The sequence below is a fragment of the Coffea arabica genome, chromosome 10e (genome assembly GCF_036785885.1).
Source record: "Coffea arabica cultivar ET-39 chromosome 10e, Coffea Arabica ET-39 HiFi, whole genome shotgun sequence".
Lineage (NCBI taxonomy): Eukaryota > Viridiplantae > Streptophyta > Magnoliopsida > Gentianales > Rubiaceae > Coffea > Coffea arabica.
The window spans coordinates 47,940,584-47,965,230 of NC_092328.1; the positions used below are offsets into that span (position 1 = coordinate 47,940,584).

Sequence of the window (24,647 nt, forward strand, 5' to 3'; positions counted from 1 at the left end):
GTCAAGATCCATATTAAGATCCAAAATCGTGACAGTAAATTGTTGGACAAATTTGCCCTGTGCTTTGCCACGTGTCATGCTAATTTCAGAAATTAAGAGCCATTACCGACGAAATGGCCACAGGTTTACTGATTAAATTGTTTAGTGGTCAATTATTGACAAAAAATAGTTCGATGGCCAAAACATGATCCTGACAATAGTTTAATGGCCGCTGAGATTTTTTGCCCAACAACTTATGAAAAATATCTGATCTGAGTGGTGATTGTTTGTTTGTTGGATTGTGGAGAGGAGGCTATTTATAGCCTATAGGCGCTGATTTAGTAGTAATCGGCTAGAAATCTTAGTTATTGGATAGTGTTAGGAGCGTGATTAAACGGGCGTTGAAAAAAAAATTTTGATAGAAAGAGGAGGTTTAAATTCATTTCCACAAATTTTCAATGCGTTGAATTAGGTGAATTTGGATTTTAACTCTGTCTTTTTTTTTTAATTTTGGGGTAACATATCAATGAGGGATATCAGAACTGTTTAATTTTTTGGCACCATTAAGGAGGAAATATATATATGGAAGGGTAATTAGTCGCGTTATCAAACACAATTTTGCTGATTGACAAGGGGTAGTGGGAAATTAAAACTCTATTAAGATCATGATTAAGCAGTTGAAACTTATCTCAGTGATCAATAATCAATACTTCTTGGTCAAGATAACAACTAGTGATCTTCAGCCAAAGAGATATTTTCTAGATATTTACCAAAAAAAGAAGTACTATTAAATAATTTGGTTCTCCAATAACCAAGAAGTTTGGTATGGTTGGGTTGAAGTATTAAGCTCAATCACTAATTATAAATTCATAGTTTGAAGTTTCTTCTCCTTTCATCCAATTCATTGACATAGACCCCATCCCCAAACAAACTATACAGGATGCAACTTGGGTTTTTTTACTTTACAGATGTAACTCATAGCCATATGCACCTTCAAGTCTCTCCTCTCTCTCACCAATTGTGCTGTAACGCCTGTTTGGAAGGGTCAATTCTACCAAGTCACAGGTATGGCCTCCACCATATGGATATGATGTTGTTTGCCACCCTTTGTTCCCAATTTGAAGCAAAGTTGGAAGATGGATGCATGAATGATTCAAATGCATTGACTATCCATCATCTGACATGACAATTTACTGCTTCATTTTGGCAGATACATTGAGCGGAGCCTAAGCATTTCTTTAATTTCATTTGCTAAGGTGGTTTAGTTTCCAAAACTGTAATTGCATGGTAGAAATGATGTTGTTTGCCTCCCTTTGTTTGCACTTATAAGCAAGGTTGGGACTTGGGAGATGTATGATTGAATGTTTCAATGCATTGACTCCCTATTTTTAAGTGACAATTATTGCTTCATTTGGCAGATACATTGAGCCTAAGCATTTCTTTATTTTCATTTTCTAAGGTGGTTTCAATAACTAAATTCATTTGATCATTTTCCTTTTGGGTTTTTTTTCTCTGGATCAGATTTCAATTGGCCGGTGAGGAGTTCACATCCTTGAATGTTGTTATCTGGGGAGGTTTAGATTCAGGTTTTCCATTTGTATATTTCCTTTCTTTGTTGTTAAGGAAACGTGGTCGGTGAGACGTGCCAACTAAATTTCCATTTGGGGACCAAGTTAATTTACTCGCTCAAGAAGAGTACATTATCGTGATAAAGATAGGCAACATCTGTGGGAGAAGAAATTCTGCCCCAAGAATGGAAAAAGAAGGTTGATTTGTCCATCCATCTAATATTCACACTTGGAAAATGAAATCACAGATTTCATGACTCTTTGAATAGTTGCAACAAAATGGAGACTTCAAAAATCTTATAATGTGGAGTTAATATCATACTACCAAAAAGAAAGGGAAAAAGAAAAGGTAAAATTCATCACCGTCAAACTTAATGCTTACTTCACCTTCATAAAGTCATTGTGGCTCTCTACAACAACAAATTGACAAACTCTTTTAAATGGGTACTAAAACCATTAGGGTTCGTTTAATAGTCAAAAAAAGGCTCTTAACGTCCTTTCAATTATGAGGTTCAGATTTCGAATTCTGAATCTCTTGGTACGAAGGAGAAAAGGGTAAGTATGACTGCGAGAAAAAGGTATGAACAAGAATGAAAGAATGTAAAATAAATAAATAAATAAAAATTTGTCAAAAAAGGCTCTTAGCGTCCTTTCAATTATAAGATTCAGATTTTGAATTCTGAATCTGACAATATAAAGGCAAAAAGGGTGTAATATGAAGGCAAGAAAAAATAAACAAATAAAAGTAATGGCGAGCAGATATTACATTGTTTGCAATATATTGTTTGAGGTTATTTGACCTTGACACTTAGGTGTCAGGTAGCAGGCTTTATCCAATCTCTTGAGGCCCAAGAACAGCACCCACATTTGAAATTGGAGCCTTATTTGGCCCAAAAGTTCACTCTTATTCAATTCAGTAGACCAAAATTAACTCATGAAATGCTTATTTCTAGGACTGTGGCCCAAAAAATAGCAAATGGAAAGAGGACGAAATATTGGGCTCCTGCTTGGCTGCATGCATTACGAGTGATGAATTGAGCTTTCTGATCACCCTCTGTGAGAATTCAATCCTGGAAAGATACACTCAACTATACGGTATATACGAGTGATGAATTGAGCTTTTTGATCACCATCTACTTGATGACCTTTTCACATCGCTATTTTTTGATAATATTTTCATCCAAATTGGTTGAACTAACCAGCCACTATACATACCTTCATAGTATAGAAGATTGACAAACTTCGCCTGTCAACAGGGAATTTAGGCCATAACAGATGTTTGATAAGTATGTTGCATAATGCAGGCAGTGGAGACCAAGCTGAAAGAGACATGCTCTCCCTAGGTTGGTATGCTCCTTTTCTTCATGTCTGGAAACAGTTCTGCTATCCCGGCAAGTAATACGAGTTCCGAGATCAAGGGGAGTTTCCATGAAAATTTCGAAAATAACTGAATCAAACCATCCAATAACCCAACAATAAATTTCGAAAATAAAATTGATAGATCATTCGGTCAACTTCATCATATTCACATGACATTTATTAAACCAAAAAAATAAAAATTATAACATAAAATGCCATTCTTTGTCTTGGAATAGTAGAATTTTTTTTTTGATAAATCTTTTCATGTACCGTTAGTATATCCGCTTACGAATCTAGATGTGTATCATAAATATAAAATTTGATGTTTAAATTTAAATTAAAATGAAATGCTGTACATAAAACCGTCAGTGTATACAATGATAATATAGAAAAGATTAATCTTTCTTTTAGGTTCATTAAATGTCACATGAATATCAAGTTGAGTTAACCAAATGATCTTCCAATTACACCCCCAAAATTTGTAATCAGGTTGATTGGTGGTTTGATTCAAATTGAAATTTAGGTTTAGGGATGTAATAATTTCAGTTTTTAAATGTCAAGAATGAAATTGTTCCATTTCAAAAGTGAGGGACGAAAAGAATATTTTTGTGAAATATGAAGGATGAAACCGATCATTTTCCCTAAATTTAATACATTTGAGTGTATATCACATTAGTAATAAGTGAATAACTTATCACTTAATTTTGGGAGCAAATTTTGCCTAGAAAATTCAATGCCACTTAATTAATTCAAATGTTCAATTTTTAGTTATTAAACGCGTCTGAACATGTTAAGATCTGAATCCATTAAGTTTAAATGTTAAATGACGTTATCAAACCGGACCTTAGACTTTGCTACGCTGTCGTCACGAGTTCTTTAGTGTTATTGACCAAATTTAATTAAAATTATACAAGACTCCAAAGATGCATAGGATTATGCCTCATGAATCATGTGTGAAAATTATCTATCCAATTTAGTTACGCCAAAAAAAGAAAAAAAAAATATATATATATATATATATATATATATATATAAAATGATTGACTCTTTGTTATGACAATTTGAAAAAATGTGGTATTATGGATGGTTAACTTCTCTACCAACTATTAGTGACAAGGCAACCAACAAGGTATAGTAGTTCTATCAGCTTATTAGACTTGATATTTCTCCTAGACTCCGTCCATTGGAAATTTTTACACATTCTTACAACTTCATGTTTAAAACAAAGCCCACAATCGAAATGTGACATTTTACTAACAAGCATTGAGTTACTCCCTCCAAATGGAATTTAATAACATCCAATAAAACTCTTACATTGCGTCTCAGAGAGTTTCATGATGTCGCGTCGGGATAGTGATAACAACTTAACCAAGTTCTCCATACAATTCGAGGCCATCTATGATTCATTTACACTTTAAAATCATCCAAACTACCATCCACCCACAGAAGATTAGACTCTTTGATATATAATCTTCAGGAAACAGAACTCGTGCTTGGGAATGATCCACAAACAATTAACCTGTCTTGAATTTGACAGCTTTTGCTTCACAACCAACCCAAGAATGACATGTTTTGGATGCTTATGCTCAAACGCTATCCCTGAAAGATGGTGAAAGATGGTGCCTCCTTTCTTTCTGCCTTAACACAGATTTGTAATGCACTTACAAATTGATACGAGGACAAAGCATCAAGAGATCTCTTCAGCAAATATGATATCAAATATCCCGTGTACTGCAGCAAGAGAGGCCAGAATTCAGCGTTTGATGTACAGTATTTGACATTGTAAAGGACAGATATTAAAAATTCTGAAACGTCCTTAAAAAGTTGAGTTCTACAATATGATCAAATTGTGATGCGTATGGAGATTTTAGCAAGAGCTTCATAATTCTATCACAAGCAGATAGTAGCATAGCAATTAATTCTGTTCATCAAACTCTTAACTACCTACCCTCCTCTCTAGGGATGTTAGGTTGGTCATCGAGCAGTTGCTGAAGGGCATTTAGATCGTCACTAGCACTGCAATTAGAATTCAGCCGTGGCATAGTCACAATTAGAATACTAAGATGTTTCAATTAGATGGCATCAGAGGTAATTACAGTAAACAACTAATTCATCAAAAGGAAAGAGAGGCAAAGGCAGAAAAGGAGAAGAAAAAGACAAATATACCACACCAAAAGGACAGCAAAAAATGTTACACATAGCCATCCTGTGCAATGAACAAAGAAATAAAAGCTCCACTATTTAATAAAACTGGACACTTTCAACTTCTAATCTAATTTGGCGCATTAAACTTTAGTATTTCTAAGGGTAGAGCTGTTAAACTTTTCTGCTCCACCCATCTACTTACTGTCAAAACTTCAATTTGAGAAGATTTGTAGTGTATCATGGTAACCAAAATCAAACACTAACTAAATCATAGGATCAAGCCCAAATATTTATATAATGAATGTGCTCTTCTCATGCATCATAGTCGTGAAAGGTGATTCCAGGCTGCCATCATTTATTACTTTCAAAGTTAATAAAAAGCCTTAAACCAACATAAACCGCAAAATTTTCCTTTTTTTTTTTTTAAAGACCTTGAACCTGACTTATTTCTAATAATTGACATAACTGAAAGCCCTAAATATGCTAAATATTCTAGGCCAACTTCTCCAGCCTTAACCTCCAATTATAATATGACAGTTTTCAAAAACAGGCCATGCCTATTTCTCAAGTTTAGATAAGTTGCACAAGATACGATACACATTAACTTGGGCAATTGCCAATGCAAAAGAATTAATCACACAGAGGTGGCTGGGGTGGGGGAAGCACCCACATCTATCAAGAGATACCTTGGCGTCAAGGAAACCTTTGCAAGTGCCAATATCACAGACGACTTAAGAAGGTACCTGAAATAAAATGTTCAACTGGTTACTAGGAAATGGAGTGTGAAAAATGAAGGGAGAAAAGGAGAACATGGACTCCAGGATGCTGGTCACTAATATCCTGCACATCTTAAAGGTAACTCCGACAAATTGCAATGCGAATGCTTTCAAAAGTCAAGGAAAATATTAGTCTAAACAAGATCAGATAATCCCAGGAAAGTGCAAACAAAATGATTTACAATGAAGAAAGAAATGGCAGTGATTTATTGTCATAATATGTGAAGTTTAACATTCATTTGACACTATCATGGGTGACCTTATTTTGAATCTTACATAGTAAAGAAGACCGAATAAAAAAACTGGAGACCGTAAAAAATAAATTAGCTACAAAATCATATCAAATGATCAGATTAACCCAACTTTTGACATCTCTCAGATTGCATTTCTGAGAAAATTTTAAATAAAGAAACAAATAACAGGTTCTGTTTTCCAGAGCCCAATCTTGATGAGTTAACATCAACACACAGGAAAGTTAACTATGAGAATTATGTAAAGTTCCTCTAACACGTACTCTGAATGGTGCATCTCGCTAAGAAGCCTAAGTCCCTCCAGGCAATCTGCAAGACTTGGTTTGACACCAACTCTTTGCTGCAGTTGCTTTGCCGTTGTAACGGCAGAACCTCCTTTAACTAGCTGCCTACCATCACGAACAACTTTCTCAAGGGATGAAGAAACACCACGAAAATCTTCCCTACATCAATGGCGGATGGATTAAGCAAAAAGACAAAATAAGAAGAACAGAAAGTCAGCTTCCTATATGGGAGTGTGTTGACATGCAAATCAAGACTAATACAGGGGACAATTGAGAGGGGGAAAAAGCGCACACACACACATAGGATAAGCAATTGCTGAAACATAAATCCACGAGGTCCAGAATGAGTTCTAGAGGTTGACAGCATCCATGAAATGAAATTAATGGAACAAAGAAATCTGGAGGCCAATCAAATCGTCTTTTAACGTTTGGTTAGTAGAAGTCTCAACATACAGGTGACCACAATCTTTAAGAAACAAGATAAAATATCTATTCCTAACTTGGTCGAATCAGAAAGAAACATAAACACTGGAAGAGACCCCTAGCCAACATTTGTTTTCTGACTTCTGTTACAAAATGCATTGAGATCAATAAAAGGAACTTTCAAGGAGAGAAAAAATGTAAAACAAGAAACCATACAAGGTCTTATTCATGGAGAGCAGAATAGTTTGCAGTGACTCCAATTGCTTCGCCAAGACAACATCTTGAATGCCCTGAACGCATTCTAATGCACCATACTTCTTTGAATCTTGGAGTAACTAAATGAGAGAGCTAACCCAACATCAATATCATCAGGAATCAAACAATAAGAAGAAAGGCACACATGCAAACATGTCTAGACAGGATGCTGCGGGAAAACCTGCAGCCTCTGGATGATGGCAGAAGCACTGGTGAACTGTGAAATTAACCGAGATTGAAGTTCTTCCCATCGACCCATCTCTTCTTTCACCTTCCTAAACTTCTGTTGATACTTTTTCACCATTGACTCCATCTACCTCAATCCACACCTCTGCCAATCCTACATCAAACAAGTGGTAGCAGAATTATGTGCCATGAATTTTATCACTATCTAGCGAATCATATCATCGCAATCAAAGTGACATTAATCTATAAGCAAATGCTTCGTCTCCCGGGATGGTACTACAACATATATGTATTGACCCTTCAGCAGCATCTGTATGCAGTTGATACACATTCAGGCATTCTATCAAACATGTGGTGTGCAACCATTTGCGTGACAGAAAATTAATCCACAAAAGCAAAAAAAAAAAAAAAAACTAAAATTTTGAAATAAATTACGGGTTTTTTTTCCTTCTCCTTTAAGCTAAGCTTATGAAGAACCGTGAAGCTGATTGTTCTCCCAATGCTACGCCGCTTCGTCAAAGAGGAAAGAACGGCTTGTACTCGTATTCAGGCAATGGGGCATCAGACCAGAGAGTCTAGTATCTGGTGGAGGAGAAGAGAGCCCAGTACACCGGTAATTAGGAAATTTCAGTAGGTCGAGAAAATTTGCCATTTTTATTGTGGTGAACATTTTAGAGTCACTTCAGTTAATAGAGTATTTGAACTGAAGTGTGGTAATACTTCAAAGCTTGACCCGATCACTTTACTACTTTAGTTAATGAAGCTGCCCTTGCGATGCCCTAGAAAATGGTATGACTGCAATGCTCACTAGAGCGTTCGGGCATAGGCAAAAAAAAATCTAAAATGCACCCAAAAAAAATAAGAAAACAAAATAAACAAACTTTGAAAGGCAGATAGACTTGATTCAAAATCAAAATGGTCTTTAATATAAATGAAATTTCCAGTGTTACATTACAGCCATGAAAACTGGAACTCGTTAGCCACTTCAGTTCAGTAAATGACATTACCTGTGGAACTTTGCACATACATTGGAACATCACTGGTGAAGGTCCATATTACAACATCCAGCCTATAAGCGTGGCCTCAGACCTAACAGTCTATCTTGATAGTGTACAACAATCTTTGTTTGGTTTCTATCTACTCGTGTTTTCATACCTAAAGCATTTAATTTGAAACTTAAAGCATTTAAGTTTACAACAAAAATACCTAAAGCATTTAATTTGAAACTTTGCGACAGAAATTATTCATTATGCCATGCCGAAAAGGAACAAAGACAAGTTAAACTCTAGCTACAAAATATGTTTCTCAAACTCGAGGGAAGTAAAGCAATTTGACCATGCAAACATTTTAATAGTATTATGAGTTTTAAATTCCATTTCCACACTCGGATAAAATTGATTGTAACCTCGAATCAAGTACGTTGTGAAAAAGATGGAGCACTTTTTACAAGTGGGAACTTTTGGATGAAATCACCCGTCCTAATTAATCCCTTGTTCATATATAAAAAATAAATAAGGACTTCATCTTCTCTTTTTTATAGACAAAACCCTGAACCGTGTTCTATTCAAATTCATTTCAATGAATCTCGTGCTTTAAATCTTATTATTAGAGGCATAATGATCTTTTTTATTGTGATTGTAAATTAATGCCGTAGATTGTTTCTAATAGGACCTACGACCAATAGGTCGTATAATCCTAATGTACAGTCGTTCTGTTGCGATTAGTGTTTTCCTGTTTCTATTTTGTTTTAAAAATGAAATTAAACACTTGTTATGTTTTTAATCTAAAATACAATATAAATGCGTTTGATTCATAACATTAAAAAACAAAAGGATGATCGATTTTGGTTTGAACAACACTATTTGGCATGCAAAAAAGAGTAGTTAGTAACATCAAATGCATTTCTATAATAGTTGTGTATATTAAAATTAATAATAATATTTTACAAAATAATTGTATGGTTGTCAATAATGTAATTATCCTAATGCACTAACTTTTATTTATGATAATAATTAGTCATTCGTTATGAAAATTACTTGTAACATCGCTTGCCTCTGGCTAACATGAGAACCCACTGGAGTCGAACCCTCCGCAGCCATGTCTTCTTATTTTTTCTTTCCCCTAATGTTTTCCTTTGCTTAATTCGTTGATGGAAATATATAAAATAAGGGTGTCAATAAAGGCCATTAACAACTTTTTATCAGCTTAGCTACCTGGATTGGAAATTTTTATCAACATAGCTATTTGGATTGGATCTAGGACGCGCAAGTTGAGTGTTATTCAATTCAAATTGATTCGTATAATTCTTATTATCTTTAGTGTAAAGTCGTATAATTGATTTAATTGTATGAGTTATAAATTTAAATTTTGATTCTTCTATTCCATGCTCTTCAAGCACATGACGAGGTGGAATACCAAGTGTTAGTTGTTCGAAAAAATTTAAAATTTTTTCTATTCTGTGTCCAGGGGCACATGATATAAGAGGTGGAACCAAGTGTTAGTTGCAAGTGTTAGCTGTTTAAAATTTTTTCGCTAAAGTTTCTTGAATTCGGTGGGATGATAATGTTTAAAAGTTAAAGTGTGTCCACCCTTATATTTTGTATGTTTATCCTGTGCATTAAGGACACAGAATAGAAAAATCTTTTAAATTTACACTCAAGCATACGAGTTTATATTAAAAGTCGTAAGAATTACATCTATAGATTGAGTTTATTTAAATTTGTATTCAAACATACAAGTTTATATTAAAAGCTGTAAGAATTACATCTATCGTGTTGTAAAGAATTGAGTTTTCTTTAAATTTATACTCAACATATGAGTTTATATTAAAAGTTGCAAGACGCAATATTCTTGCGACTTTGAATATAAACTCGTATATTGATTATAGATTTAAATAAATAAAACTCAGGTCCTATTTGGATTGGTATTTTTAGAAATTTATATAACAAAGATGTACTGTAACGATTTGATATTTATGAGATAAAAATATGATTAAAAAATGTATTTATGAAAAATGTAACTATCCACTGTAAAGATGGTTTTCAGTGCTGGTTATCCAATTACGGAAGCGATCCATAGGCTTTCACTTTCGCGTCTCTTACAATTGCAATCATGGTAAATCTCAGTTTATTTAATTATTAAATCATCAGGGACTCCCAAGCACACAAATTCTTTATAAATAGAAAGTGGAAGGCTCGTTACTCAATAGTATAACACCGTGTCAACCAATATCGATTTAACTTAGTTTGGATTGTGATTTTTTGCAAAAAAATTTCATGTTTTTTGTAAACCCAATTTTCAATTATATTTTATATTGCATATATCAAATCGCTACAGTACATTTTTTTTAAATAAAAACTCCTAAAAATAGCAATTCAAATGGGACTTGAGTTTTCATTATTTAAATTTATACTCAACATACGAGTTTATATTAAGAGTAAATATTATATACACTGACGGTGTATACACTATCACGGTTGGATACACGACACATCTGCAAAATTTGAGTTTTAAATTTAAATTTGAACTATGTGTCATGCATTTAATAGTAAAAGTGTATATTTTTTCATTGTATAGAAGATTAATCCTAATATTAATAGCCGCAAGAATTACATAGGTCCTGTTTGGCAACTAGGTTTTTTGCCTAGTTTTTCTCTTACAAGTTTTTAAATAACTTTAGTTACAGTAACCTCAAAAACTTCTCAAAATTTATAAAATATACACTTCAAAATACATAAAAACACTAAAAATTTTCCTTCTTCCCTTTTTTTTCTTCTTAAAAATTTTCCTTCTTCCCTTTTTTTTCTTCTTTCCTCACTTCAACCCATCGTTACTTCCGCCGCCCGCCAACACCAGCTAGCACCTCTTTCGGCGCCAAAAGAGAATTTTTTTTCTCTTTCTCCTCCCTCTTCCTTCTCACTTGCTGGCTCTCTCCCCCATCACTCCCCTGCCACCTTTCCCTTCTCCCTTCATCGCGCAACTGAGGGGGAGGGGGAGGGGGAGGGGGAGGGGAAGGGTGGCAGGAGAGGGATGCGGGAAGAGAGGCGGTGGCTGAGAGGGGAGGGAAATGGAGAAGGAGAAGGAGAAGAGAAAGAAAGAAAGAAAAAAGAAAAAGAAAAAAAGAAAGCCTGCTGATGCGGTGCCGACGGTCGGTGAGTGGTGAGGTGAGGGAGAAGGAAAGGAGAGGAAAGAAAAAGAAAAAAGAGTTTTCCATCTTAAATTTTTTTTTTTTACAAATTCGACAATAAGTTATAGGAAACCAACTACCACTAGAATAATTTGCCACCATATGTTTTTGTGAGATGATAGATCAATGGTTCAAATCTTGCCTCCCATCATATTACCACTAATGTGATTTCTCTTAGATTCATATGGATACGCAATCCGATGGTGATTCAGTCCCTGGTTCCCCTTGATCAAATTAGATCACTTCCTTAGAATAGATTAAAGTAGTAGTAGATGATGACGATTGACAAAAAAAAATACAGTAAATTATAATAAAATTTTAGATAAATTTTCAAAAAATTCATTTGGCAAACAGGGTTACAATATTCGAAGAAACTTAATGTTAATGTGGGCCATAAACAAAGCTGATTAGCACACGAGGCACGCACCTTGCACCCGTGTTCCCGTAACGCTCGAAAAGCCAGCCGGGACAAAAAATATCACAAGCAAAAAAAAAAAAAACATAAAATGGACGGGAAAAACCATGAAGATGACGTTGTTAAAGCAAAGACGTCGTCACTCGTCAGTGTATTGCTATTACTGCTATTACGCCAACCCAGGCCAGGCCTGCCCAGCCCAGCCCAGTCCAACCGACTCACTGCATTTTTTCACTTCCGTCACCCAGCTCTTCAAGTCTATTTTGATCATCAGTGTAAACTTTTTTTTTTTTTTTCCATAATTATCATCATCAACACCATCTTCGATTCCAATTACTGTAAATTGAGCTATGTTAGGGCTTGGGTTTTTGTTTTCTCTCGTCTTTAATTAAATGTCTTTTTTTTCTCCCTTTTTTTGGGCTGTTTAAGTAAATTAGTTCTGTCTAAAGTTCCATTATTGGAAGGTTCCGGAAATGGAGTCGCTGCGTTTTCACGACGGTAACATCACCGACTTGATCGATTTTCGTATTCTCGGCCTTCGTTCCGTACGTTATCCATGCTCTTTCCTTCCTTCTCTCTCTCTCTCTCTCTTTGTTTTTTGGTTGATGATCATTATTCATCAATGCTTTTTCCTCAATTTGCTATGGTGCATTAGAATTTGCTTGTAATAGGAATATTATGGAATCTCTCTCTCTTTCTCTCTCTCTCTCTCTCTTTAATTTCAAATTTTATTTGTTTCTGGTGTTGGAAGTTATTTGTATTTCAGGTGGTAATGTGACGTAATATTCTGGTTTTTTTTTTTTTATATACTGGATTTTTGTACTGCCTTGATTGCGTCATAATGTGATCGAGTATAATTAAATCAAGTTAGTTGCTGATTGTTGTGATTGTTTTTCTTGTAAAGCTATTGCTGGCATTCGGACTAAAATGTGCTTAGTGAAAATTAATGTGGAGCGGAATTGGCGTCTGTTTTTATACAGCAATTGGACGATAGTGATTCTTGATTAATTAATAGGAGTGTTTACAAAAGATTCTTTGGGTCAATGACTGCTCATGCTGTAGAGACAAGTAATGAATTTTAAGTGTTAGTGGTTTTTTTATCTTTTCATTCATAATGGAAGTGAGCTACTTTACATTTCCTCATAAAGCATGGACGAGGTGTCCTCAACAAGCTTCATAGCCAGAGTCCATCTCGATGATAAAAAAGTAGACAGCAAGAAGTGGCTCAAAGGTGGAATTGCTGAATTTGTGAGGGTCTGTAACAAAGAGGTAGGTTGAGAGAGATTGGCCTGTTGGAGGTGTAATAAAGTGAATAAGGAGTTGGCTCAATCAGCTGATTAGGTGATGAGTGACCTATATCCTGGAAACCCTTTTACTTGCTTTGCAAGTCGTGTGCACCATGCATGGATGATGTGATCTAAACCTGACTATCATCATTATTTACATGCTAGAGAGAAAACATTAAAACATACGTATTTTCTGTTCACATTGACTTTTGATGAGCTCTGATAACATCATCACTGGTTATGGGCTGTTTTGTCATTTCCCATTTTGGTTCGTACTTTCCTTAGAGTCGTTTTTTGACGAAGCAAATTCTTTTTGAGCGAGCCATGCATCATCCTTTAGAGTTGTCAAAGTTTTCCATCTGATATTTGTGCTTCCTGAGAATGGCCCATCTGATATTTGAGCTGCTTCTTGAAGACTTGATAAATTTCATCCAAGCACGATGCTTGGGTTCTTGTCTACTCATGACTTTTTCATGCTCAAAATGGCTTAAACGAAAATTCTGTATCACATAATAACTACATACATCCCTGTTCTATCACAAAAGTTTTATAATTCCATATCCAGTATATGTATGTATGTATGTATGTATATGTACACATCTGTATATATATATCTCCAGTTTGAAAAGGTCATGCAAGCTAGCAATATGAACTCTTGCCTTTTGGTTTGATTTGTTTATTCGTATATACTCTTTTTTTTATTCAATTGTGTTGGTTGTTTCATTTGTTGTCCCCCCGGCCCCCCCCACAAAAAAAATAATTATATATCTTTGCTCTTCTGATACTTTTGTTGCTTAATAGGACATTACTCACAGTTTGCAAGTGCACTCCTCAATGGTGCGAAGGTTGTTCTTGGAGAGAGAATTGGAGGTGTGTAAATGTTAAACAGATACTCTGCTACTGGTAGAAACTTGACAAAAAGAAAAATATTGCTTCTTCATGTCGTGTTTCTGGCCAACATGCATATATTTGGATAGCCAAATTATGGTCCCTTTGTGTTTCCTCTTAATTATTTCCATTAGTTCTCCACCTGAAAGATGCCAATTCCTGAATGCTAATTTTTCTTGTTTGCTAAACATCTAATTTCCTGAGTATTATTGCTTATTTAATTGGAAGCTACACTTCTTGCCAATCTATGCTCTTTAAGTTTTTATGAGAACAATGTTGGGTTTATTTTGGTATGTTCTAGATGATGATTCTAATTCACTTTCTCCATATTTTTGTCAGGGGCATAGGGGTTGTGTGAATGCTGTGGCTTGGAATTCAGAAGGCTCACTTTTAATATCTGGATCTGATGATACACAGGTATGAATTTGTGGCTTTTTCATTTATTGTCCGTGATGCATGCTTTTGCAAATTCACTGTTGGAGGCTTTTGTTCAATTGTTACTCTTGGTGTGAATTTGAACAAAGTACTTCTCTTTTGTATAGCATACTTAACGAGGACAAGTTGAAGCACTTTGGATTGAAAATGTGATGAATAACCCAAAGTAGAGACATTTGTTTAAAATTTGAAGCTGGATGTCTCAGGAGTTATATGAAGGATCACATTTCTTCGTTAGTTCGTATACTTTTTTAGTCAGTTTTTTGTTCCCTTTCTCCATAGTTTACAAGGAAAAGTATGAAGCTCTTAACTCTGGAGATGCTTTGTTCTATATTAGAACATGATGTGGATATGCATAAAAATATTGAATGTGACTCATCTTAGCATAACTTAGCTCAAAATTTTGTGCCAAGGCACATGAAATTACTCAATTTTGGGTTGGCTGTTGCTGTTTTTGGTGGGGAAAAAAATTTTGCGTTGTATTAATTGTATGAATTTGTTACCAGAAAGGTATTTAATAGTTGTGTCTTAGTGCATATGTGATAAAAGATAGGATGTGACAATTTAGGAGTTTTGTCTATGCTGATGAAAAGTAGATTCAGCCAGTGATGGGCCTTATAATAACAGTACCACGATGGAATTCTTGAGATGAAGATTGGATTTAAGCTGAAAAAGGGCGGATGCAACTTTGTTGTGGTCTTTTTGAAAAAAATTGCTGAAAATTACACAAAAATACTATTATTTGATTGTGACAGGAAGATTTTTTTTTTTTTTTTTTTTGTGTACCTCATTGACAGGATTTGAGTTTTTAAACTGAAGATTCTGAGGCTGCATGATGGTCACCTGTTTAGATAGGCATTAAGAAGAGATTGTTGAATAATTGTTCAGTCCATGTGTTTGCTGCTTGATTATTGTGTAGCAATCTGTAATATAGCCTTTAAATGGCATGCTGGAGGGATTTAGTGCTGGTTTGGCTGCCTTTAAGGAGAATGGTTATGGATTGCTTCAAATTTTAACTTGTGATCATGATGATGAGGTTTGTACTCAAAATAATTATCTGGATCAGAGGAATACCTCCTCCTCTAAATTGTGTTCTTCAAATTGGATTTTTAAGATTCTTCCATTGAAATATATTAGTGAACGTATCTATTTTGGATTTATTAGCTGTGATGTGATGTGTCTAGTCTGATAAATGAATGCACAAATGATGTATGCACAAATGATGTGGTGCCGCTGCAGTACTTTTGCATGTCATCTAGAATTGGTTTACATGTGATGTGTTTTACTACCTTGCTTACTGTGCATTGTTGATGCCAACTTTCTACTTTTTGTGTTGCACTGTTTTTCCCATGATGAAAGAATACTCTTTGCTTGTAAGTTGGTGTGATGATTTTGGTTTCTTGTATTTTAGTTGTACGTTCTTTTTACTTTCCCTTTTTTAAAATTTCCAAGTTTTACTTCATACATGCTTTTATCTATTGCAGATTAACATTTGGAGTTATTCAAGCCGGAAGCTTTTGCACTCTATTGAGACTGGGCATTCTACTAATATATTCTGTACAAAATTTGTTCCTGAGACTTCAGATGAGCTTGTGGTTTCTGGGGCCGGAGATGCTGAAGTAATTATATATTGGTATTGATAACTTGTGAAGAGTTGGGTGGATGAAATTTTCACTTAGTGTATATTCTTGTATGTCAGGTTCGGCTCTTTAATTTGTCTCGATTGAGTGGTAGAGGACTTGATGAAAACATGATTACTCCTTCGGCAATTTTTCAATGTCACACCAGGAGGGTTAAAAAATTAGCTGTAAGATCTCAGTGTAACTCCCTAAGGTGTTGGTCTTTATTTCCAATTCTTTGTCATGTATTATTTAAGTGAAAAAGTTCAATTACAGTTCGCAATCTTGTTCCTCAGCTGTTATGTTTAATTACATATTCATTGCCAGGTAGAAGTTGGAAACCCAAATGTTGTGTGGAGTGCTAGTGAAGATGGGACTTTGAGGCAGCACGATTTTCGGGAAGGTGCTTCATGCCCCCCAGCAGGATCTTCTCACCAAGAATGTCGCAATATTCTAGTTAGTTCTTAACCCTCATGCACCTACTCCCTGATTTTTCCTTCCTGCAGGCACTTTGTTTCTACCATCACTTTGTTCCCATTATCCCAATATTTCTTGAGATGCAATCTTGGATTTTTCAATGCTGTAGTTTACTTGAGATGGGACTAAACGCATTCTGTAGAAGTTTTCTGAGAGAGTGTGGGTTAGGTCATGTGGCATTTCATTCTATTGGTCCCAAAAACTATGGGCCTTTCAGGCTTGTGATTAAGAGATCAAGAATGATCTTTTTGGTTCCTTTCTTTACAGTTTTTCCCCTAGATTCTTTTTGAATTTGGTGGTTGTATCTATATCTGCTCTTAGTTGATCAAGCTTTGAGCTTGAACTAATTATTTTTAGTGTAAATATCCTTATTTTGCTTTGTTATTTGAGAATTTAATCTAGTAAGTTTAAATCTTGATCTTACCCAGCCTTTTTTCCTCTATTTGCATTTCCCTTAGTGTTCTTTTAGCTTATGGTGCTTGAACTTTGTTTGTTTAAAGTTATCAAATTCATGATAAAGTTTGACATTCATGGCAGCTTGACTTGCGTTGGGGAGCCAAGAAGTCATTAGCTGATCCTCCCAAGCAATCTCTTGCACTGAAGTCTTGTGATCTCAGTTTTACGAGGCCGCATTTGCTCCTTGTTGGTGGGAGGTAAACTTTGTAGTTAATGGTAATTGAATATGTGGTTTTCCACGTGTTACTGCTAAAACTAATCTCCACAATTAAAATTGCAGCGATGCATTTGCCCGTTTGTATGATAGAAGAATGCTGCCACCATTATCATCCAGTGAAAAGAAGTTGCCGCCACCTCCTTGTGTCAGCTACTTTTGTCCAATGCATCTTTCTGATCGTGTTAGTCTGGCCTTTTCAAATAATTATATGTTTATAGTGCCCAATTTATGCTATTTCCTAACTCTATATCTGTCTAAGATTTTCATTAGTCTCACTATGAATTTGTATTAGTATTTTATGGGTGTTGATGCTAAATCAGCTGAGCTCTACTTGGCTTGTATGCACTGTTATTATGCTCGGAACTACTATTTATGCTTGTTGATAGAGATTTGCACCGGACTATTTACATTGTTATATTGTATAAGCTTTGCTGTTGATCTTTTGTTGCAGGAAGGTGCATTTGAGGTTTTTAATTCTTGCTCTCTTTTATTCCTAGTCATTGAAAATTACCTTGCAGTACCTTGTTTAAGTGAGCTCTTGTGCTCTTGTAGTGACGCATAGAATTGCAAAATATACTGAAGAACTTTGGTATAGTAATGCACAAATTACTAGGAATAAAAGAAAAAAAAGTTTCTCACTTAAGGTATAATGATAAGAAAAGCACAACTATCTTGGTTGTATTTCCATTGAATCTTGTAAGTTACTATTCTGCTGGTTGTGATTTGTCCATAATTGTAATATCCAATTATTTTTACAGGATATATATAGTGTGTTTTGTAGGCTTACCATACCATAGCTTGTCTAAATCAGACTGATTGAGTTTAGTTGTAACGAAATAGGTGAACAGAAATAGGTGTTTTAATTGTTTATCTTTTTAAATAACTGTAAGCTGAGTTATCTTGACAATCAACTTGATTTTTGAAGAATATGGTTCTTGTTTGGCTTTTCTTTGAGAAGCAGAAACTCTAGCGGAATCCTGGTTCTTCACCTGAAGAGACATGAATGATTTAATTAGTAGAAAGAACTCAAGTTGATCAAAAGCAGCTTAGATCATTTTTTGGTTGTTTTTGACAAATATTGGCATTATGATAAACTTGTGTTTAGATTTTTTTTATCCACAGGATTGATGTTTCTAGATCTATTCATAGACGAAAGTAATATTTTGATCGTTTTTTTGGGGGGACAGTTATTGCACTATGTTTTGGGTTAAGAGTCTTATCAGTCTATACCTGCGAATTCTGATTTACTCGTTTTTGTCCAGGGGCGTTCTAGCATACATCTAACCCACGTTGCCTTTAGCCCCAATTCTGAGGAGGTTCTTCTCAGTTATAGTGGGGAGCATGTATACCTGATGGATGTAAATCCCGGTATAGTTTTCACTGGAACTCATGTGTATGTATATATTCACGTGTTGTTTAATTTATGATGGTGCTCTGTGCTAGAAAAGCTTTTCTACTCTGGTTTTTGTCTTCTGATTTATGTTTTAGTGATCTAAAATGTTCCTCGGTAATTGAGGATAACCTTTACTTGAAATTTGAGTCCAACATGTCAACAAATAAAGAAAGGACTACTAATGTCTGGATAAAATATAATTATTATAGAAAAACTGGCACCTCATTTTTTAGGCACAATTGCTCGTCTATTCTTTCAAATGCTCTGATTCCTCAAGTTGGAAGAGAGATGATCGTTTTATCAGTGGAGCAGGGCTTCAAGCTTACATTATTGATGGTTTTAGAAAAATGGCTTGAGTACCTTGAACCAAAAAAAGGGTTAAATACCTTGTAATGGCAAGTCAACTATAACACGTATTGACAATTAAAAAAACAACATATTGAAAATATGCATATTTAAGACCTTTGTATCCATGTTAAATTGATTTTGTATATTATGCTTTGCTTAGCAAACTACTAAGGGCACTTCATTTGGAAAATTGGGAATTAGAAATTTTCATTCAACGTGCTTCTTTTGTTGGTCTGATTTTATTATATGAAAAATAGGATACCAGATTATTGATGCTACATTGTGTTTGCAGCAACTGGAAGTAGTATGCGGTACACGGTAGGAGATATCACAAAACTGACAAGCTTTACTCCCATACTCAATGGAGTGGAATTGCAACAGTCATTTCCTCGTGTCTGCTCTAATGGATCTAGTAAAGGCCATGTTGCTGCTAGGGTGTGCTTCTGTGTGTTCTCCATTTTTATTCTGTTTGTACGGTCTGTTAAAGCCTTGTGTCATTTCCTTTAAGAGATGGGAACTTAATTTTCTTTCCCTTTTGGGTTTTCCCCAGCTTGACAAGTGCAGAAAACTGATCCAGTTTGCTGGAAAATCACTGAAGGGTGAAACAAGCTCTTATGATGGAATTGAGGCTTGTAATGAAGTTTTGGATGGCCACGGTCATGAGATTGGACCTTCATTAATGCTCGAGTGTTTGTGTATACGTGCAGCTTTGTTGCTTAAGGTTATTAAAAAATCATTGTCCAAGAATTTAATGTTTTACTTGCTAATAATGTTGCTTAGATTAACATATATATCACTGTTTTTCAGCGGAAATGGAAAAATGATGTTCATATGGCAATAAGAGATTGCTATAGAGCTAGGAAAATCAATTCTTCTTCTTTGAAGGCACTGCTTTGTATGTCTGAAGCTTTATTTCAGGCAAGTGAACTTTGATATTTTTGGAATGGGCATAGATTAATAATGATCTAGACAAGGGTTGAAACTGATGGCACTGTTTATGCTTTAATTTTTTTTTTTTTTTTTTAAAATCTGAGACAAGTGATAAGATTGAAGTTGTGGCTAAATTTTCATGGTCGCACTTGGTTTGTGATTTTTGGCTGCTATATGGAACAGATAGACTTCTAGCATATGCAAATTTTCTCTGGAGTTCTTTTATGGAATTTATGTGAAACTCTTTAAGATGTAGTGGTTAGTCTGTTTATTGTCATATCTTTTTTTGATGTTTAACTTTAAATAAGCTGTCCTTTCTGCATGTTGCTTCAATTAGTTTGGTATATCAGGATCATTTGTTCTATTTTTATTACAGACAGACTAATAACATATGCAGACACGTGCTTTTTTTTTTTTTTTGGCATTTAAATATTCTTCAAAATGCAAACCTTGAACATTGGTATGTAGCTCTATGTTTAATTCTGCAAGGTCTTTCTGTTCTTATCTAGCAGTTGGGGAAGCATAAAGAAGCGCTTGACTTTGCTTTTGCTGCCCAAACATTGGCTCCATCTGATTCTGAAGTTCTAGAAAAGGTTGAGAATATAAAGAATCTCATAGCTGCAGGTGAGTTTTAGTTCCTAGTAAAAGTGCAAGAAGATGCGTTTCACTGAATATATTGTGGATGGATAATATAGTCATAAGTTTAAAACGTTGGCAAGGGACTCTCTCTGTGTGTATTGCTTGTCATGTTTCACTGTTTTACTCTAAAGGACTAAAACAAGATTGCATTACAATCACATCTGTCTTCGCTCCTCTTCTTCTGGAGTTTTTTTTTGGGGGGGGGGGGTGTTGTGGACGCCTTGGGAAGGGGGCCCACTTTGAAGTGACCTGATTTGCTATTAATTTTGGTGGACTAAATACTATTTGTAAGTGGCTAATAGCTCGATACTGATTATAATATTATATAGCTGTCAGGTGATTGCCCTTGAAGTACCAGTCCATCTCAATTCTCTTTGACATGTTGCCCATTTTCAACCCTCACATATTTGTAAAACAATTACTTCTGCTATCCACCAATAACTCCATTTGCTATGGTATGTGCCATTGTTATCTCATTCGTAGCTACCTTTGTAGCCCGTTTCCATAGTGCCCTAATGCTTTAAAAGCATGTACTCCATCATCATATGGTGAAGCTGTCATGCTTAACCAGAAGAAAACTTGAACTTTGTCGTGTTTGAAGTGTTTAAGGCTTTATTACCATGGTATTGCTGGACTGTTGAATTTTAATTTTTGAGAGGCTTCAAGTATGCCATCTATATGTCATATACAGTAATCATAGTAGCTATTTCATTGCGGCTAATGATGTGTTCACCTGTTGCGTGACATATTTAATTGACAGCTGAAGCTGAGAAAAACAAGACTACCAATGGAGGATCTAATTCTGAACCTCGATCTGCAAGGTTACTGTCGTTGAGTGACATACTTTATCGTTCTGAGGCTAATAGTGATGCTTCACAAGATGGTCCAAGGTCTGAAAGAGAAGATTCAGATTATGATGAGGAATTAGAGCTGGATTTTGAGACAGCATTACCAGAAGAAGAAGGACGGGATATTGAGTCCAATGTTCTTCATGGGAGTTTAAATTTAAGGATCCATAGGAGAGATGATGCAAATATGGAGACAGGACGTGCAAATGGTTCTTGTGAATCACCTGCATCATCGTGTCAAAATGATAAAGCACCTTATGAGGTCGTGAATAGTGGTTTTACTTTTTTTTTTTATTGTTGTTGTTGTCATTGTCTTCTGTTTAGCATCTGCCATCTCCCCCATTTTCCGAGGAAATATTTGTACAATAATGTGGATCCTATATCCAGGATACCTCTTTTCTTTATCTGGGCATATACTAACTCCACAATTTTTGTGCAGAAACTAATATCTTCAATTTATGTTCTGTGGACTTCGTCATATTTTGTTTGCTTTCTGAATCCCATTGGCAATGTCTTGTGCAGGATTTATCATGGACAAATCTGATAGTAGTCTCCTCTCACAGACATATGCACACATTCTAAATAGATTATATAGGAATCTTCTCATGTTTGGATTCAGATTAGAGTCAATAGTTATATCCTTACTATCACAATTTGCTGTTATTGACAGAACCTATCCTTGTCTTGTTTTCTCTGTAATTCATTTGTTGTCCTTTCCTTGCAGCCTGAGGCAGTCACAGACATGAAGCAAAGATATGTTGGCCACTGTAATGTTGGCACTGATATAAAACAAGCCAGTTTTCTTGGGCAAAGAGGTAATTGCTGAATCTAACTTAGAAGATATTTGAGCATAACATGTTTAATTAATTTGACTGGAAATAGGAATATTATACATACATACATACATATATAAATATAATATATATATATTGGATAAGGCATATGCCTTTTATAAGCTTTAGACTAAATAATAATCTCAATGCACTTTCCTTGGACCTCTTTGATCTTGTGTATATAAATTCTCGTCATGCTAAAACTAGAAATTGTATTTTAAGGAACATAAGATTTCTTTTTTAAAATTATCTTTTCATAGGTGCTGTATACATTTGATTCATTTTGTTGCTGTTTTGTCAGTCTTATGTATTCAACAGTTTTTTTTCACACAGATTCTCCTCTCATTGTTTATTGTAATCGATTTGGTATTGGTAGTGGTTTGGTATAAAGCAATGGGTGCAATGTTGTTGAAGAGAGTAAAGTGAGGTTTATTTAGTTTGAGGTTCTTGAGTGCATTTGACATGCGTTAGCTGCTACTATCTGATTTTAGATCATGGAGTCATGTTTATGCTCAGTGACTTTTGATGAAATTTTTTCTCAGCCTTTTCTTTGCAAATCAGGTGAATATATTGCTAGTGGAAGTGACGATGGCAGATGGTTCATATGGGAGAAGAGAACTGGTAGATTAGTAAAAATACTGCATGGAGATGATGCGGGTAACTATTACTTGCTCAAACTAAATGACAATTGGCAATTGATCTGCTCTATAATACTTGTCTTTTTCCCATTAAAATTTATATATATGTAGATTTGATGTATATTTGATCTGAATCTTCTCCTTCGTGGATCTACAGTTGTGAATTGCATCCAGTGTCATCCATTTGATTGTGTTGTGGCTACTAGTGGAATTGACAATACAATAAAGGTTAGAATGAGAAACAACAGGCATATTTGTTTCATGTATCTGTGAGGATTTAATTTGTTTGTCATCTGTTGTGTTGATGCAGATTTGGACACCTAGTGCTTCAGTTCCTTCCAGTGTAGCTGGTGGAGCGGCTGGACCAGAGACTTCAGACGTTCTAGATGCAATGGAAAACAATCAGCGAAGGTTAAGTCAGAGTCGGGAAGCAATCTTGTAAGGCCTCTGTCTCGCTCGCTCTCTTTCTCGCCAAAGAAATGATATAGAAAAGCATGGTCATACAGACATTTGGAAAGATTAGTGGTAGCAGTCTTAGAAGTACACAAACATAAGCCACTAATGATGTTTCTGTCCTAGTCGTCGTGCCTAATATTTCTGCATTGCTGTCTTCTCAAAATAGCCATAATCAAATTGTACTTTATAATTTCTGAGTTCCTGGGAAGACGAAGTTCAAAGGAATCCAAAAAAAATTGAAGAATTGGATCTATGTCCAAGAATTACGCTAAGCAAACAATTTCTCTTTGTTTTGCCGTCCTCATGTCAAATATTCTTGGCTATTTTAATATCGTTCTTTCCACAAGATTTCTGACTGTCTACCTTTGCCTTGGTACTTGGCAGGCCCTTTGAAATCTTGGAAAGATTTCGGATGCATGAATTTGCAGAAGGCAGCTTGCATCCATTCGAGTGCACACAGAGCTAGCAGCATCCTACCTCAGGTGCAAGGGTAACGAGCACTTCCAATAGTTGAAAAGTCCACTCTTGCATTCCTGTAGATACTCTCCCTCGCTCCACTCTTAAATATTACAACAATGGAATACTAGCCAAATTGCACTATTTACTGAAATACAACTCTGCACCAATAGTTACAAATGACGTTCTCTCTGATCCTCATTGATCTCTTTGCATGTGGTCGGATGCTGGATGTAAATTTTTGGAGCATGCAACATTTATCATTCAGGGGGATCAGGGATTGAAGTTATTATGTTGGTCATTGTGGATGCCAATGAGACCTTTGTGAAGCACTTTGGCTTAAAGTTGTCAAGCATTGTCTCTTCTTCGCTGTGTAGTTTCTTTCCAAATTCTGTTGGCAGCTGATGGCTGTCTCTTTGAGTCTTCTTTTTTGACCCTTAACGTTATATATATGTGTATATATACATATCTGTTGCACTTTGTGCATCACTGCTGTATAGTGTATCCTTATATTTTTGGTCGTGCAAGAGTGAAACTGTACATGGCAGGCTATACCTTTTGGGGGTAATGCTTTATTAGATTCTACAATTCGAGTCTTTCGTGCCAATTTTTGTAAAATTTCGAATGACAATAATGCTTGCACCACCTGTGCGCATGAAGTCGAGGGGTCAGCATGCAAACAAATAATAGATAGAGCAAATGTTAGATCGATGATTTAAGTTTGGCTTGTGCGCTAATAACCTAACTACGTGGTGGTCCTATAATGACACAGCCGTATGATCTGTGTGGCCATCGCAGTTCAATTTTAGCGAGTTTGAAGTCACAAGGAAACTGCGTTGCCAATAAGTAAGGAGGAAATGCCTGCCATGTACGTAGATGAGCACTTTTAATCTTAAATTTG

General features: G+C 35.4%; 2 protein-coding genes across 8 annotated transcripts; one reads left to right on the forward strand and one right to left on the reverse strand.

Annotated features, from left to right (window-relative positions):
- Window positions 1-4,138: 4,138 nt before the first annotated feature.
- LOC113711717 (uncharacterized protein At5g43822) lies at window positions 4,139-8,378 on the reverse strand. Of its 4 annotated transcripts, none has more exons than XM_027234902.2 (7): window positions 8,234-8,378; window positions 7,222-7,380; window positions 7,002-7,120; window positions 6,342-6,521; window positions 5,738-5,794; window positions 4,855-4,922; window positions 4,139-4,637 (listed from the first exon to the last, which is right to left on the reverse strand). In XM_027234902.2, the coding sequence occupies exons 2-7, from the start codon at window positions 7,351-7,353 to the stop codon at window positions 4,594-4,596; spliced, it is 600 nt and encodes a 199-aa protein (XP_027090703.1). In that variant the 5' UTR covers window positions 7,354-7,380; window positions 8,234-8,378; the 3' UTR covers window positions 4,139-4,593. The 4 variants fall into 4 exon arrangements, with proteins under 4 accessions (XP_027090703.1, XP_027090701.1, XP_071924176.1 ...); XM_027234900.2 differs by lacking the exon at window positions 8,234-8,378 and adding an exon at window positions 7,662-8,211; XM_072068075.1 differs by lacking the exon at window positions 8,234-8,378 and adding an exon at window positions 7,464-7,633.
- Window positions 8,379-12,019: 3,641 nt separating this feature from the next.
- On the forward strand, window positions 12,020-24,342 carry LOC113711712 (protein ALTERED SEED GERMINATION 2). 4 transcript variants are annotated; one of them, XM_027234879.2, is made up of 20 exons: window positions 12,020-12,372; window positions 13,915-13,983; window positions 14,341-14,418; window positions 15,921-16,055; window positions 16,136-16,243; window positions 16,383-16,511; window positions 17,070-17,185; window positions 17,269-17,386; window positions 18,468-18,573; window positions 19,239-19,381; window positions 19,497-19,667; window positions 19,754-19,864; window positions 20,389-20,500; window positions 21,276-21,625; window positions 22,088-22,178; window positions 22,758-22,853; window positions 22,992-23,062; window positions 23,145-23,272; window positions 23,675-23,772; window positions 24,015-24,342. In XM_027234879.2, exons 1-19 carry the CDS (start codon window positions 12,301-12,303, stop codon window positions 23,754-23,756), a joined length of 2,286 nt encoding a protein of 761 aa, XP_027090680.1. In that variant the 5' UTR covers window positions 12,020-12,300; the 3' UTR covers window positions 23,757-23,772; window positions 24,015-24,342. The 4 variants fall into 4 exon arrangements, 3 of the variants coding, with proteins under 3 accessions (XP_027090680.1, XP_071923469.1, XP_071923468.1); XR_011821905.1 differs by having other exon boundaries at window positions 12,124-12,372; window positions 20,386-20,500; window positions 23,675-23,825; window positions 24,015-24,232; XM_072067368.1 differs by having other exon boundaries at window positions 12,124-12,372; window positions 20,386-20,500; window positions 24,015-24,232.
- The last annotated feature ends 305 nt before the right edge of the window (window positions 24,343-24,647 follow it).

Excerpts from the sequence above, each read along its gene's own strand:
- LOC113711717 (XM_027234902.2), bottom strand. The coding sequence starts at position 7,353 with ATGGAGTCAATGGTGAAAAAGTATCAACAGAAGTTTAGGAAGGTGAAA. Across the intron at positions 4,923-5,737 it reads AAGGTTTCCTTGACGCCAAG|TGCTAGTGACGATCTAAATG; the intron begins GTATCTCTTGAT and ends TTCTAATTGCAG. Across the intron at positions 4,638-4,854 it reads TAACATCCCTAGAGAGGAGG|TACACGGGATATTTGATATC; the intron begins GTAGGTAGTTAA and ends CTCTTGCTGCAG.
- LOC113711712 (XM_072067368.1), top strand. The coding sequence starts at position 12,301 with ATGGAGTCGCTGCGTTTTCACGACGGTAACATCACCGACTTGATCGAT. Across the intron at positions 18,574-19,238 it reads CCTGATGGATGTAAATCCCG|CAACTGGAAGTAGTATGCGG; the intron begins GTATAGTTTTCA and ends TTGTGTTTGCAG. Across the intron at positions 22,179-22,757 it reads CAGTTTTCTTGGGCAAAGAG|GTGAATATATTGCTAGTGGA; the intron begins GTAATTGCTGAA and ends TTTGCAAATCAG.